General features: G+C 40.4%; 1 protein-coding gene across 3 annotated transcripts in view; it reads left to right on the plus strand.

The window, feature by feature from the left end:
• The window catches only part of MCF2L2 (MCF.2 cell line derived transforming sequence-like 2), a 265,733-nt gene that overhangs the window by 223,692 nt on the left and 25,269 nt on the right, over positions 1 to 16,772 (plus strand). For all 3 annotated transcript variants that reach the window (XM_006075321.4, XM_025287650.3, XM_044944273.2), the window contains 3 exons: positions 12,258 to 12,473; positions 13,320 to 13,412; positions 13,578 to 13,656. In XM_006075321.4, the coding sequence (XP_006075383.2) occupies positions 12,258 to 12,473; positions 13,320 to 13,412; positions 13,578 to 13,656 (388 nt within the window). The remainder of the gene's footprint in view (positions 1 to 12,257; positions 12,474 to 13,319; positions 13,413 to 13,577; positions 13,657 to 16,772) is intronic.

Consider the following 16,772-nt stretch of genomic DNA (forward strand, 5'->3'; position numbering starts at 1 on the left):
GGCATTTTGCATGATATACTCTACATATAAGAAAATGGTAGCATTTACTAGATTATTTTGCCATCATTTTCCATATGGAGGAGACATCTGATATTTCATTAGCTTATTTGTTTGGAGGAGCCCCTGTGTTGTATCTCTGAGCTCACACCCATCAGATTCATCAACACACCAAAGTGAGGGTCACACCATTACATCACTAGTAGAAAAATGGGTTGGGGCTATATTTATTTCCTAAAACTGTCATAGCAAAACACCACAAATTGGGTGGCTGAAAAAACACAAAATTTTTTTCTCTCACAGTTCTGCAGGCAAGAATGCCAAAATCAAGGTGTTGGTAGGCCCATGCTCCCTCTGGAGATTCTAGGAAAGAATTGTTCCTTGCTGGTCTTCTGACTTTGTTAACTTAGAGCTGCATCACTCCAGTTTCTGCCTGTCGTCCTGTCTTCTCTTGTGTGCATCTCTGTTTTCTTTTCTTATACGGACATTGGTCACTGGATTAGGGCCCACCCTTATCCAGTATGACCTCATTTTAACTAACAACATCTGCAAAGAGCATATTTCCAAATAAAGTCACATTCTGAGATCCTGGGTGGACGTGAGTTTTGGGGGAAATACTGTTCAAGGCAGTTCAAGGTCATCACTGAATTGGCTTCCTCACAGTGCTGAGCATTTAGTTTTGTGTCCCTCCAGGCCCTCATTAACTGTCAATAAATGATTCAATACTTTTGGGCACAAATATCCACAAGAAGTTGTGCATGTGGTCTCTGATCTTGGGACCAACTCTTGTCTGATTGGCAAGAAAGGATACATATGGTTGAAAAGATGGCAATAAGTCATCCTTAGTCCTGTTGAGAGCAATCCCCCTACCCTCTTCCCTTTGGAAGTGGGGGGCCTCCACACAGGCATGTGTCCATGATGGTAATATATGGACACCTGTCCTTCATCAGTGCTATACAGAGTATATGCCCTCAGCCACCACAGGATGGGCCTCAAGCATTGAGATGTCTGATCCCATCGCTAGTGTGGTCCTGAGAAAGTTGATGCAAGATTACCTGAGTGATATGCAGCCCATCTCTTCCAAGTCATCCCCCAAAACACAGCAGTTTCCTCTAGTAACTCCAGTGGTGACAGGTTAACTGGAAAAGGCAATCATATGGCCTCAAGAAGAGTCAGAACTATGACAGGAAAGGGGTCATGGATGTGGGAACTCGACAATTCTAGGACACATAGCAACTCTAGGGGTTTGGCCTGGGAAATCAGCTGGGGTTCTCACCTGTGTGCTCTACCTATACATGCCAGGTATGTCCTCTCTTCTCACTGCCCACTGACTATTTTCCCCTCATCAGTCTCTTTTCCTCTTCCTCATAGTTTCTGGTGACTTACTTTCTCCATACCTCTTTTTCCTTATCATTTATTCCAGCTCTGGCCCTCTCATAACACATCTCACAGTTACAATTCCTGCTGCTTACTGCTTCCCCCTCAGATCTCCTCAGTTCTCACAGGGATCAGACTGGCCATCTGGCACATCTTTTTTACACCAGGCCTCTGTGGTCAGGGACTGGCCCATCTCTGGATTCACATCCTTTGCTCAATCACAACCATGGCTGTGGGAGGGATGAGAAGTATAGAGGTTGTAAAGGACAAAAACACTGCTGCCAAAGGTGGCCTCTTCAACCTCTACAGCCCATGCCTTGGCAGGTACCTTAGTTAACATCACCCACCCTCTGTAGGTCATCAGAGAGTATAACTGGGTTTGTTTCCTGCTTCCCCATTCTTCTGGCCTCTTTTAGAATTGCTTTTAAAATCTGTGATGGTAAAAGGAATCCAGATTGGAAAAGAAGTAAAACTCTCATTGTTTGTAGATGACATGATCCTCTACATAGAAAACCCTAAAGATACCACCAGAAAATTACTAGAGCTAATCAATAAATATAGTAAAGTTGCAGGATATAAAATTAGTACACAGAAATCCCTTGCATTCCTATATACTAACAATGGAAAAACAGAAAGAGATATTAAGGAAACAATCCCATTCACCATTGCAACAAAAAGAATAAAATACTTAGGAATAAATTTACTTAAAGAAACAAAAGATTTATATATAGAAAACTATAAAATGCTGATGAAAAAAATCAAAGAGGACACAAATAGATGGAGAAATATACCATGTTCATGGATTAGAAGACTCAATAGAAAATGAGTATACTACCCAAAGGAATCTATAGATTCAATGCAATCCCTATCAAGTTACCAATGGTATTTTTCATAGAACTAGAACAAACAGTCTCATGATTTGTATGGAAATACAAAAAAACCTTGAATAGCCAAAGCAATCTTGAGAAAGTATAATTGAACTAGAGGAATCAACCTGTCTGACTTCAGACTATACTACATAGCTACAGTCATCAAGACAGTATGGTACTGGCACAGAGACAGAAATATAGATCAATGGAACAAAATAGAAAGTCCAGAGTTAAATCCATGCACCTGTGGACATCTTATGTTTGACAAAGATAGCAAAAATATACAATGGAGAAAAGACAGTCTCTTTAACAAATGGTGCTGGAAAAACTGGTCAACCACGTGTGAAAAAATGAAACTAGAACACTTTCTAACACCATACACAAAAATAAACTAAAAACGGATTAAAGATCTAAATGTAAGACCAGAAACTATAAAACTCTTAGAGGAAAACATAGGCAGAACACTCTCTGACATTAATTACAGCAAGATCCCTTATAACCCACCTCCCAGGGTAATGGAAATAAAAACAAAAATAAACAAATGGTACATAATTAAACTTAAAATCTTTTGCACAACAAAGGAAACTATAAGCAAGGTGAAAAAACAGCCTTCAGAATGGGAGAAAATAATAGCAAATGAAACAATTGACAAAGAATTACACTTCAAAATATACAAGCAGTTCATGCAACTCAATACCAGAAAAATGAACAACCCAGTCAAAAAGTGGGCAAAAGAACTAAACAGACATTTCTCCAAAGAAGACATAAAAATGGCTAATAAGCACATGAAAAGATGCTCAACATCACTCATTATTAGAGAAATGCAAATCAAAACCACAATGACGGATCATCTCACACCGGTCAGAATGGCTGTCATCAAAAAGTCTACAAACAATAAATGCCTGAGAGGATGTGGAGAAGTGGGAACCCTCTTACACTATTGGTGGGAATGCAAACTGGTGCAGCCACTATGGAGAACAGTGTGGAATTCCTTTAAAAAAAAAAACTGGGACTAGAACTGCAATACAACCCAGCAATCCCACTGCTGGGCATACACCCCTAGGAAACCAGAATTGAAAGAGACACATGTACCCCAATGTTCATTGCAGCACTGTTTACAATAGCTAGGACATGGAAGCAACCTAGATGTACATCAGCAGACAAATGGATAAGGAAGTTGTGGTACATAATACACAATGGAATATTACTCAGCTATAAAAAGGAACTCATTTGAGTCAGTTCTAATGAGCAGAATGAAACTGGAGCCTATTATACAGAGTGAAGTAAGTCAGAAAGAAAAACACAAAGCTGTATATTAATGCATATAAATGGAATTTAGGGCTTCCTGGTGGTGCTAGTGGTAAAGAATCTGCCTGCCAATATAGGAGACACAGGAGATGTGGGTTCAATTCCTGGGTTGGGAAAATCCCCTGGAAAAGGGCATGGCAACCCACTCCAGAATTCTTTCCTGGAAAATCTCATGGACAGAGGAGGCTGGAAGGCTACAGTCCATAGGGTCGGAAAGAGTTGAACATGACTGAAGCGACTTAGCACTCATGCATTAACTCCACTGAGTGCTCAGCTTCGGCAGTGGGATTGTCACTCAGAGAAGCATATCACTATCCCCTATGGAATTTAGAAAGATGGTAATGATGATCCAATGGTGGAAAGTTCTGACAAAACATGGTCCACTTGAGAAGGGAATGGCAAACCACTTCAGAATTATTGCCTTGAGAACCCCATGGACAGTATGAAAGGCTAAAAGATAGGACACTGATAGATGAACTTCCCAGGTTGGTAGGTGCCCAATATGCTACTGGAGATCAGTGGAGAAATAACTCCAGAAAGAATGAAGAGACAGAGCCAAAGCAAAACAACACCCAGTTTTGGATGTGACCGGTGATGGAAGTCAAGTCTGATGCTGTAAAGAGCAATAATGCATAGGAACCTGGAACGTTAGGTCCATGAATCAAGGCAAATTCAGTTCAGTTCAGTTCAGTCACTCAGTCATGTCCAACTCTTTGCGACCCCATGAACCGCAGCACGCCAGGCCTCCCTGTCTATCCCAACTCCCAGAGTCCACCCAAATCCATGTCCATTGAGTCAGTGATGCCATCCAACCATCTCATCCTCTGTCATCCCCTTCTCCTCCTGCCCTCAATCTTTCCCAGCATTAGGGTCTTTTCAAATGAGTCAGCTGTTTGCATCAGGTGGGCAAAGTATTGGAGTTTCAGCTTCAACATCAGTCCTACCAATGAATACCCAGGACTGATCTGCTTTAGGATGGACTGGTTGGATCTCCTTGCAGTCCAAGGGACTCTCAAGAGTCTTCTCCAACACCTCAAATCAAAATCATCAATTCTTTGGCTCTCAGCTTTCTTTGTAGTCCAACTCTCAGATCCATACATGACTACTGGAAAAACCATAGCCTTAACTAGACGGACCTTTGTTGGCAAAGTAATGTCTCTGCTTTTTAATATGCTATCTAATTGGTCATAACTTTCCTTCCAAGGAGTAAGCGTCTTTTAATTTCAAGGCAAATTGGAAGTGGTCAAACAGGAGATGGCAAGAGTGAACACTGACATTTTAGGAATCAGCGAACTAAAATGGACTGGAATGGGTGAATTGAACTCAGATGACCATTATATCTACTACTGTGGGCAAGAATCCCTTAGAAGAAATGGAGTAGCCATCATAGTCAACAAAAGAGTCTGAAATGCAGTACTTGGATGCAATCCCCAAAATGACAGAATGATCTCTGTTCATTTCCAAGGCAAACCACTCAATATCATAGTAATCCAAGTCTATGCCCCAAAGAGTAATGCTGAAGAAGCTGAAGTTGAATGGTTCTATGAAGCCCTATAAGACCTTCTAGAACTAACACCCAAAAAAGATGTCCTTTTCATTATAGGGGACTGGAATGCAAAAGTAGGAAGTCAAGAAATACCAGGGCAAATTTGGCCTTGGAATACAGAATGAAGCAGGGTAAAGGCTAACAAAGTTTTGCCAAGAGAACACACTGGTCACAGCAAGCACCCTCTTCCAACAACACAAGTAAAGACCTTACACATGGACATCACCAGATGGTCAATACTGAAATCAGATTGATTATAGTATTTGCAGCCAAAGATGGAGAAGCTCTATACAGTCAGCAAAAAAAAAAAAAAAAAAGACCGGGAGCTGACTGTGGCTCAGCTCATGAACTCCTTATTGCCAAATTCAGACTTAAATTGAAGAAAGTAGGAAAAACCACTAGACCATTCAGGTATGACCTAAATCAAATCTCTTATGGCTATACAGTGGAAGTGAGAAATAGATTCAAGGGATTAGATCTGATAGACAGAGTGCCTGAAGAACTATGGACAGAGGTTCATTGTATAGGAGGCCGTAATCAAGACCATACCGAGGAAAAGAAATGCAAAAAGGCCAAATGGTTGTCTGAGGAGGCCTTACAAATAGCTATGAAGAGAAGTGAAAGGCAAAAGAGAAAAGGAAAGATATACCCATTTGAATGCAGAGTTCCAAAGAATAGCAAGGAGAGATAAGAAAGCCTTCCTCAGTGATCAATACAAAGAAATAGAGGAAAACAATAGAAAGGGAAAGACTGGAGATCTCGTCAAGAAAATTAGAGATACCAAGGGAATGTTTCATGCCAAGATGGACACAATAAAGGACAGAAATGGTATGGACCTCACAGAAGCAGAAGAGATTAAGAAGAGGTGGCAAGAATACACAGAAGAACTATACAAAAAAGATCTTTATGACCCAGATAATAACGATAGTGTGATCACTCATCTAGAGCCAGACATCCAGGAATGTGAAGTCAAGTGAGCCTTCGGAAGCATCACTACAAACAAAGCTAGTGGAGGTTATGGAATTCCAGTTGAGCTATTTCAAATCCTGAAAGATGATGCTGTGAAAGTGCTGCACCCAATATGCCAGCAAATTCAGAAAACGCACAGTGGCCACAGGACTGGAAAAGGTCAGTTCTCATTCCAATCCCAATGAAAGGCAATGCCAAAGAATGTGCAAACTTCTGCACAATTGCACTCATCTCACACGCTAGCAAAGTAATGCTCAAAATTCTCCCAAGCCAGGCTTCAACAGTATGTGAACTGTGAGCTTCCAGATGTTCAAGCAGGATTTAGAAAAGGCAGAGGAACCAGAAATCAAATTGCCAACATCCATTGGATCATCGAAAAAGCAAGAGAATTTCAGAGAACCATCTATTTCTGCTTTATTGACTATGCCAAAGCCTTTGACTGTGTGGATCACAACAAACTGGAAAATTCTTCAAGAGATGGGAATACCAGACCACCTGACCTGCCTCCTGAGAAATCTGTATGCAGATCAAGAAGCAACAGTTAGAACTGGACATGGAACAATAAACTGGTTCCAAATTGGGAAAGGAGTACGTCAAGGCTGTATATTGTCAAACTGCTTATTTAGCTTATATGCAAAGTACATCATGAGAAATGCTGTACTGGGTGAAGCACAAGCTGGAATCAAGATTTCCAGGAGAAATATCAATAATCTCAGATACTCAGGTGATACCACCCTTATGGCAGAAAGTGAAGAGGAACTGAAGAGTCTCTTGATGAAAGTGAAAGAGGAGAGTGAAAAAGCTGGCTTAAAACTCAACATTCAAAAAACGAAGATCATGGCATCTGGTCCCATCACTTCATGGCAAATAGATGGAGAAACAATGGAAACAGTGACAGACTTTACTTTTCTGGGCTCCAAAATCACTGCAGATGTTGGCTGCAGCCATGAAATTAAAAGATGCTTGCTCCTTAAAAGAAAAGCTATGGCAAACCTAGAGAGCATATTAAAAAGCAGAGACATTACTTTGCTGAAAAAGGTCCATCTAGTCAAAGCTGTGGTTTTTTCAGTAGTCATGTATGGATATGAGAGTTAGACTGTAAAAAAGCTGAAGAAAGAAAGTGCTGAAGAACTGATGCTTTTGAACTGTGGTGTTGGAGAAGACTTTTGAGATTCCCTTGAACTGCACAGAGATCAAACCATTCAATCCTAAAGGAAATCAGTCCTGACTATTCATTGGAAGGACTGATGCTGAAGCTGAAACTTCAATACTTTGGCCACTTGATGCAAAGAACTGATTCATTTGAAAAGACCCTGATGCTGGGAAAGATTGAAGGGGGAGGAGAAAGGGACGACAGAGGATGAGATGGTTGGATGGCATCAGCAACTCAATGGACATGAGTTTGAGAAAACTCCGGGAGTTGGCGATGGACAGGGAGGCCTAGCGTGCTGCAGTCCATGGGGTCACAAAGCATCAGACACACTGAGCATCTGTACTGAACTGAACAACGATCCTTATGCAAGGCAGCAAAAAAGACACGATGTAAAACACAGACTTGAACTTTGTGGGAGAAGGTGAGGGTGGGATAATTTGAGAGAATAGCATTGAAACATGTGTATTACCATATGTAAAACAGATGACCAGTGCAAGTTTGAAGCATAAAGCAGGGCACCCAAAGGTACTCTGGGGCAACCCAGAGGAATGGGGTGGGGAAGTGGGTGGGACTGGGTTTTAAGATGGGGGGACACATATTTACCCATAGCTGATTCATGTTGATGTATGACAAGTGCCATCACAATATTGTAAAGTAATTAGCCTCCCATTAAAATAAATTAATTTTGAAACAAAAAGCTGTGCTGGGACTTCCCTGGTGGTCCAGTGGGTAGGGCTCTGCACTCCCAGTGCAGGAAGTCAGGTTCAGTGCAGTGGGTTCAGCATTTGATGCAGTGATCCTTTATGAAGACTCATGGGAGAAATTTCTTTCATATCTTATTAACAAGTTGATATGCTTTTCCTGCGGAGAAGGTGATGGCATCCCACTCCAGTACTCTTGCCTGGAAAATCCCATGGACGGAGGAGCCTGGTAGGCTGCAGTGCATGGGGTCGTGAAGAGTCGGACATGACTGAGCGACTTCACTTTCACTTTTCACTTCATGCATTGGAGAAGGAAATGGCAACCCACTCCAGTGTTCTTGCCTGGAGAATCCCAGGGACGGGGGAGCCTGGTGGGCTTCTGTCTATGGGGTCTCACAGAGTCAGACATGACTGAAGCGACTTAGCAGTGCTTTTCAGCAGCAGCAGCAGTGCTTTTCCTGAACAACTGGTTTGGGCAAGTCTTCAGACATAATGAACTGTATGCTGCTGCTGCTAATTTTCCAGGCAAGAGTGCTGGAGAGGGGTGCCATTGCCTTCTCTGAATGAACTGTATAGTTCTGCATATTTCCTTGTGTACTGCCTGCTAGATCAGAGCCTAGTCTGCAGCAGGTTCGCCTGGCTTTATTGTATGTGTTTTATGTACATCTTCTTCATCTTATTGTTTTAAGCTCTATTTTTTCTTCACCCTAATCTCCTTGGTTATTTTCTGTCTGCTTATTTTACACAGACAGAAAATATATATTTTATAAGATCTGGACATGGAACAACAGACTGGTTCCAAATGGGAAGGGACTACGTGAAGGCCACTTATTTAGCTTACATGCAGAGTACATCATGAGAAACACTGGGCTGGATAAAGCACAAGCTGGAATCAAGATTGCTGGGAGAAATATCAGTAACCTCAGATGTGCAGATGCTACCACCCTTATGGCAGAAAGTGAAGAACTAAAGAGCCTGTTGATGACAGTGAAAGAGGAGAGTGAAAAAGTTGACTTAAAACTCAAATTTCAGCAAACTAAGATCATGGTATCTGGTCCCATCACTTCATGGCAAATAGATGGGGAAACAATGGAAACAGTGACAGACTTTACTTTTCTGGGCTCCAAAATCACTGAAGATGGTGACTGCAGCCATGAAATTAAAAGATGCTTACTCCTTGGAAGGAAAGTTGTGACCAACCTAGACAGCATATTAAAAAGGAGAGACATTACTTTGCTAACAAACATCCGTCTAGTCAAAACTATGGTTTTTCCAGTAGTCATGTATGGATGTGAGAGTTGGACTATAAACAAAACTGAGTGCCGAAGAATTGATGCTTTTGAACTGTGGTGCTGGAGAAGACTCTTGAGAGTCCCTTGGACTGCAAGGAGAACAAACTGTCCATCCTAAAGGAAATCAGTCCTGAATATTCATTGGAAGGACTGATGCTGAAGCTGAAACTTCAATACTTTGGCCACCTGATGTGAAGAACTGACTCATTTGAAAAAATCCTTATGCTGGGAAAGATTGAAAGCAGAAGGAGAAGGGGACGACAGAAGATGAGATGGTTAGATGGCATCACTGACTCATGACATGGACATGAGTTTGAGTAAACTTCGGGAATTGGTGATGGACAGGGAGGCCTGGCATGCTGCAGTCCATGGGATTGCAGAGTCGGACACAACTGAGCAACTGAACTAATCTAATTTTTGAAATGAAATGGAGTATAAATCAATTTTTAAATAGAAACTACTGAATACAGTTGTTCCTGTGGCAGATATTAAACACCTTCTTTTGCAAGCCTTGACTAAATATATTTCCTGCACTTTATATGTCTGAGTAATATAAATTAAATGGTTATAAAAGAAGACAGCAATCACTGAGGGCTAGAGTGGTTACATTTAAGTGGGTGCAGGAAGTATGTGTATAGAGTGAGTAACTTCTCACAGATCCTTATGAACCCATTACCCACCTGTCTTAGTTCGTGGTCAAGCTGAGTTTATGCAACCTGCAACAGGAACATCATGCTTTTAGGAGAGAAGGCCTTGTAACTGGGGTTTTTACTCCTCAGTGAGGACTTCATTCACCACATTTACCGCATGTAAATTTTATAAAAGAAAAAGAGGAAAACAGTACTGAAATTATGACACACACACCATGAAACTGATTAGAATTTATTGCCTTGAGGTTTTTATTTAGACTTTCAGATATACAGTCATTTTAAAAAGGTATTTACAGTTCAATATACATAATATTCTTTTAATGGTACATGATATTGTTGTTGTTCAGTCACTAAGTCAGACATGACCTCTTTATGACCTCATGGACTGCAGCACACCAGCCTTCCCTGTCCTTCACTATCTCCCAAAATTTGCTCAAACTCTTATCCATTGACTCAGTGATGCCATCCAAGCATCTCATCCTCTGTCATCCCCTTCTCCTCTTGCCCTCAATCTTTCCCAGCATCAGGGTCTTTTCCAATGATTCAGCTCTTTGCATCAAGTGGCCAGCCAAAGTATTGGAGCTTCAGCTTTAGCACCAGTCCTTCCAATGAAAATTTGTAGTTGATTTCCTTTAGGATTGACTGGTTTTATCCCCTTGCTGTCCAAGGAACTCTCAAGAGTCTTTTCCAACACCACAGTTCAAAAACATCAATTCTTCAGCACTCAGCCTTCTTTATGGTCCAACTCTCACATCCATCCATGACTACTAGAGAAACCATAGCTTTGACTATGATGTGTCTGCTTTGGTTTGTCATAGCTATTCTTCCAACAAGCAAGCATCTTTGAATTTCATGGCTGCAATCGCTGTCTGCATTGATTTTGGAGCCCAAGAAAATGAAATCTGACACTGTTTCCACATTTTCCCCATCTATTTGCGATGAAATGATAGGACCAGATGCCATGGTCTTCATTTTTTGAATGTTGAATTTTAAGCCAGTTTTTTCACTCTCCTCTTTCACCTTCATTAAGAGGCTCTTTAGTTCCTCTTCATTTTCTGCTGTTAAAGTGACATATCTGAGGTTATTGATATTTCTCCTGGCAATCTTGATTCCAGCTTGTGATTCATCCAGCCCAGCATTTCACATGATGTACTCTGCATTTAAGAGTACTATGGGGTCGCACAGAATCGGACACGACTGAAGCGACTTAGTAGTAGTAGTAGTAATGTACATTATATCTAATAATGACTTTTAAATTGTGAGGATTTATCTTAGCTAGATATAACATAGGGAAATATCTCTGTCTTGGTCTGATTCAAATAATTTTTTCTTTTGGTGTTTTGATTCAGGAAAATAAATTCTTGATTATGTACTTTAGTGATACAGTTTTTTATAAATACCACATTTCTAGCTCATCACACTCTGCTACTTTTAGAGAGAGCTCAGAGAAGGCAGAATCACCTCATTTGGACTTTCAGCCAGACATTTGAGGGTGGAGGGAGAGGCATCATAGTGAGTGTGTGCCTTAGAACCAAAAAGGTTAGACCAAAAACAAACAAAAAAAATCGTCATTTGGGATTAAGTTTACACTGTTCACTCACTCTGAAAAATGCAGTTGTTGTTTAGTCGATAAGTTGTGTCCAACTCTTTTGCGACCCCACAGACTGTAGCCTGCCAGGCTCCTCTGCCCATGGAATTCTCCAGGCCAGAATACTGGAGTGGGTTGCCATTTCCTACTCCAGGAGGTCTTCTCGACCCAAGGATTGAACTTGGGTCTCCTGCATTGGCAGGCAGATTCTTTACCACTGAGCCACTAGGGAAGCCCAAAATGCAGAGTTGAATGTAATTACCATTTCCTTTACAATGTTATAAAGATTAGGTCATCCTAAGCTTTCTCTTTCAGAACAAATCTCATGTTCTTATGTTCTCATGTTGCTGAGGCAGACGTTAAAATACATCTGAATTAGGATGGAACCCACAGATTACCAAAGATCTATACTGCAGCAAAGATACTGGCTTTCTCAAACATAATTAAAACATTAATATCTTGCCCTTATTAAGTAGTGTCATATCAAAAACAAAGAAAAGGAAATGGAATTCTGCTAGCTAAAATTAATAAGTAAGATAAAAATATAAGAGTACCAATACCTTTAGTTCAAAGTATTTCTAACATGCTTTATGTTTATTACCTTATACTGCTGCACTATTCCTTATTAACTGAATGACACCATGCCAATTGAAGCTCATAAAATTGTCGTTTTGGTAAGTAACAGATTAGCCTGACTGACAATTGTAAGATTGTAAATGTCAAATAAGCATGCTCTGCAATTTGGCAGCTTCTTTTTTATCAAGTAATTTAATAGCTCCTTTTTGTGTATATCTGTGTTTCCCAAAGGATGATATTGGAAAATTCGGCAAGTTGTTGATGCATGGTTCTTTCAACGTTTGGACAGTTCACAAAGATCGTTATAAGATGAAGGATTTAATTCGATTCAAGCCCAGCCAGAGGCAAATCTATCTATTTGAACGGGAAATAATGTTCTGTAAGATACAGTTGGAGCCCAGTGACCAGGGCCTGTCCCCTCACTACAGCTTTAAGAAGTCTATGAAGGTAAAGGTGTCCTATTGCACTTGGGAGTCAGCACAACCCTGTGGGGAGAAATATTGTTATCTTTATAGATAAAGAAACTGAAGCTTAGAGAGGCGAGGTTAACTTGTCAGATGCTACAAACAGCGCGAGAATCCACCCAGGTCTGATTCTAGAGTCAGAGCTTGTAATCAGTCACTAAACAGGCCCAGGGCTGGCTCAGGTTGCCTTTGTACTGGGTGGAGAAAAGGGACCCTATGGCAGCCTATCTGGACAAACTAATTAAAAAGTACCCTCTTTTGTCCAGGCAGAGGATTGAAAGTCTCGGAGATTAGAGCATGGGCTGAATTTCATCTTCTCAACCATGCATCTTTTCATACAAATGTAGGCAACACCTGATCCTGGGGGTCCAGGAACCCATGTCCACACCAACCACTGCCTCTTGCTTGTATGAGAAGTATTTCATAGCTAGCGATCACATATACACATACATGCTCTTGTGATTAAAATTGTTAATTTATTCATAGTGCTTTTTATTTATGTTTCATAGTGGACACTAATTCAGTTACTATTATGTAGAGATTTGTTAAATACTCAGGTATTAAAGGAGAGATCACCATTTTGCTTAACGTTGAAGGCTACACCTGTGCCTGTGGAATGATATCATCTGTGTTGTCCTCTGAAACAGACAAGATAAATGACACAAGCTGTGTTTTATGTTCCTTGGGGTTGTTAACAGAGAACAGTAAAACACTTAGAAGAAAGATGGAAGAAAAGAGATCAAGGGTAGAAAGAATTGGAGTGACAGACAGGGATAATTCTTAAATTGGAAGAGATGGCATAGAGAATTTTCTTCTTTGTTTACAATAGTTGATGACACTTTCAATTCGCCAACTTGGAAGGGGGAGCAACAGAAAGTTTGAAATTGCCAACCAAAATGGACTTGAAAAATACATCCTACAGGTAAAATTCATGCCTTTCCCATAAGTGTCTCTCCTCTTTCCCTATCATGTTCCCATAACTCAGCAAGTGTTTTTTATCTCATTCTAAAAGTCACCCAGAGAATAAAAGTCCTGTCCAATATGTACGAGGTGATGATAGTCAGTATTTTCTTATCTGTAATTGCAGGCAGCTTCAAAAGAAATCAGAGATTGTTGGTTTTCAGAAATAAGTAAATTATTGATGAAACAACAAAACAATATTAAAGGTAAGTTTACCCTTGCTGACTTCAGTTTGGGGAGTATACTTGTTCCACTTTTGTGTGGAATCAGTGTGGTGGTGTGGAGATTGGGGATATTGTTAAAGAAAATGATTTGCCTAGAAAATAACTGTGGGCACATTTTCATAGTACCTGGAAACACCTGTGCTTGCTTTAGATGGTGTAGGGGTTTTGTAATTGTGTGTATGTCCCTTTTAGACATGATCTCACCTACCCAATTGCCCTGACCCAATTTTCTCAATCAGAAGTCAATAATATGCAGCCCAGAGGAGGGTCCTCACCAGAACTCAGCCAGGCTGGTGCCCTTATCTCAGACTTCCAGCCTCTAGAACTGTAAGAAAGAAACTTCAGTCATTTATAAGCCATCCAGGATATGGCATTTTGTTATAGCAGCCTGAATTAAGACAGCAGACTTGATGAAAATCAGTTGGCCATAGATATAGAATTCTTGTTGACAGTCTTTTACTTAAAGCACTTTTGTCATCCCACTATTTTGTAGCTTCCATAGTTTATAATAAGAGTTAAGCTATTAACTTATTAAAAAATATTTGCATGATACAGGTTGCTTTTCTCTTGCTGCTTTCTAGATTCTCTCTTTCTCTCTCTTTTTTTTTAATTAAAGGGTCATTGACCTTCAAAGTATGTTTGTTCCAGGTGCACAGCTTAGTAGTTCAGTATTTCTATACACAAAATATTGCCACAATATATGTCAAAAGGTATACTGTCTGGGAATTCACTGGCAATGCAGTGGTTAAGACTCCACACTTCCACTGCAGGGGGCACAGGTCCAATCCCTGTTCAGGGGACTAAGATCCTGCATGCCACACAGCATGGGCAAAAAAATAAAAGTATATTGCCTATGTTTTCCTTCAGGAGTTTTATGGCTTCAGGTCTTACATTTAAGTCTTTCATTTATTTTGAGTTTATTTTTGTACATGGTGTGAGAAAGTAGTTAATTTTGATTCCCTTGCATGTAGCAGTCCAGTTTTCTAACACCATTTGTTGGAAAAGCTGTCTTTTCCCCAATGTATATTATTGCCTCCTTTGTCATAGATTAATTGTCTACATAAGTGTGGGTTTATTTCTGGGCGCTCTATTCTGTTCCATTGATCTGTGTGTCTGTTTTTGTACCACTACTACATTTTTTCATTACTGTATCTTTGTAGTATGGTTTGAAATCACAGCTCATGATACCATCAGCTTCGTTCTTTCTCAAGATTGTTTTGGCTATTCAGGTCTTTTGTTACTATACAAATTTAGAATTATTTTTTTTTACTTCTGTGAAAAAATGCCATTGGTATTTTGAGAGAGATTGCATTGAATCTGTAGATTCCCCTGGGGAGCATAGTCATTCTTAACAATATTGACTTCCAGTCTGTGAGCATGGTATAACTTTCTATTTGCTTGTGTTGTCCTAAATTTCTTTCATCAATGTCTTATAGTTTTCTCTCCTTGGTTAGATTTATTCCTAGGTATTTTATTCTTCTTGATGCAATTGCAAATTAGATTTTTTCTTGATTTCTCTTTCTGATAGGTCATTGTTAGTGTATAGAAATGCAACAGATTTGTGTATATTACCTTTGTATCTTGCAACTTTATGTAACTAGTTGCCTTCCCCTTGATGCTTTTAATTTTGCCATTTTAATTACAACCTATCTTAGTATGGATATCTTTGGGTTCATCTTGTTTGGGACTCTCTGTGCTTCTGAACCTGGATATCTGTTTCCTTCCCCAAGTTAGGGAAGTTTTAAGCTATTGTGTCTCCAACTTCTCTCTCTCTTTTTCTAGAACCCCTAGAGTGCAAATATTAATATACTTGATGTTGTCCCAGAGGTCTCTTAAACTATCTTCATTTTTTACAATTCTTTTTCTTTTCTCTGGCCAGCTTGGGTAATTTCCAGTATTCTGTCTTCCAGTTTGCTGATCCACTCCTCTGTATCATCTAATCTACTGTTGATTCCTTCTAATGTATATTTAATTTTAGTTATTGTATTGTCTAGCTCTGCTTAGTTCTTTATATTTTCTAACTCTTTAAAAATTGCTCTCTATGTTCATCTATTTTTTAGCTCATTTAGCAGAGGGCATGGCAACCCACTACAGTATTCTTGTCGGGAGAATCCCCATGGACAGAGGAACCTGGTGGGCAATGGTCCATGGAGTCACAAAGAGTCGGACATAACTGAGCAAACTAAGCACAGCACAGCACGGCATTTTATTAGCATCACCTTGAGCTCTTTATTGGGTAAATGAGTAATAATTATTGCTTAATAGTTCTTCTAGGGTTTTATTCTTGCTCTTTCATTTGGAACATTTTCCTCTGTCACCTCATTTTGCCTAACTTTGTTTTTATTTCTATATATTCTATCAGTTATGTTTCCCACATCAGAGATGTGGCCTTATGTGGGAGATGTTCTATGGGGCCCAACCTCTCTTTGATCACCTGAGTGATGTGTTCTAGGACTGCCTCCTCTGTGAGCTGTATGGACTTTTCTGTTGTGATGAGGCTGACTACTATAAGCATACTTGTAGCCAGGGCTGGCCCCCATCCCAATTGGCTGCCAGGCTCTGCCTCTTTGAGGATGCTCCTTGCCTGCTGGCAAGCAGTACTAGGTCCTGGAGAAGTTGGCTTTGTGACTCAGGGGTTCCCAGGACTAGCACTGGCCCACTAGTGAGTGGGTCTGAGTCCTGGGCCCTCTGGTGGATGAGGCTGGGTCCCTGAATGACTTGGAGATTCATGGGGTCTTAGGGCATCAGGCCTGCTGCTGAATGGGGCTGTTTCCCAGAACCAATCATCTAGAGGGAAGATGGCACTTGCCAGCACCAGTATCCTCATGGTAGAATGAGTTCCTAAATATGGCTGCTGCCAGCACCTGTATTCCCAGGGAGTTCCTAGTTTCTTCCTACCTCTCTGGGAAGTTCTACAAGATTAGCAAGTGGTCTAACCCAGGATTCTTTGAAACTATTTCTTCTGCCCTGGGTCTTAGAGCATGTGAGATTTTGTACATTCTCTTTAAGAGTAGAGTCTCTATTTTCTAGTGCCCTCTAACTCTCCCAAAAGTAATCCCCGCTGGCCTTCAAAGCGTTTGACTCTGGGGGCTCATCTT

Source organism: Bubalus bubalis, chromosome 1 (assembly GCF_019923935.1).
Source record: "Bubalus bubalis isolate 160015118507 breed Murrah chromosome 1, NDDB_SH_1, whole genome shotgun sequence".
NCBI lineage: Eukaryota > Metazoa > Chordata > Mammalia > Artiodactyla > Bovidae > Bubalus > Bubalus bubalis.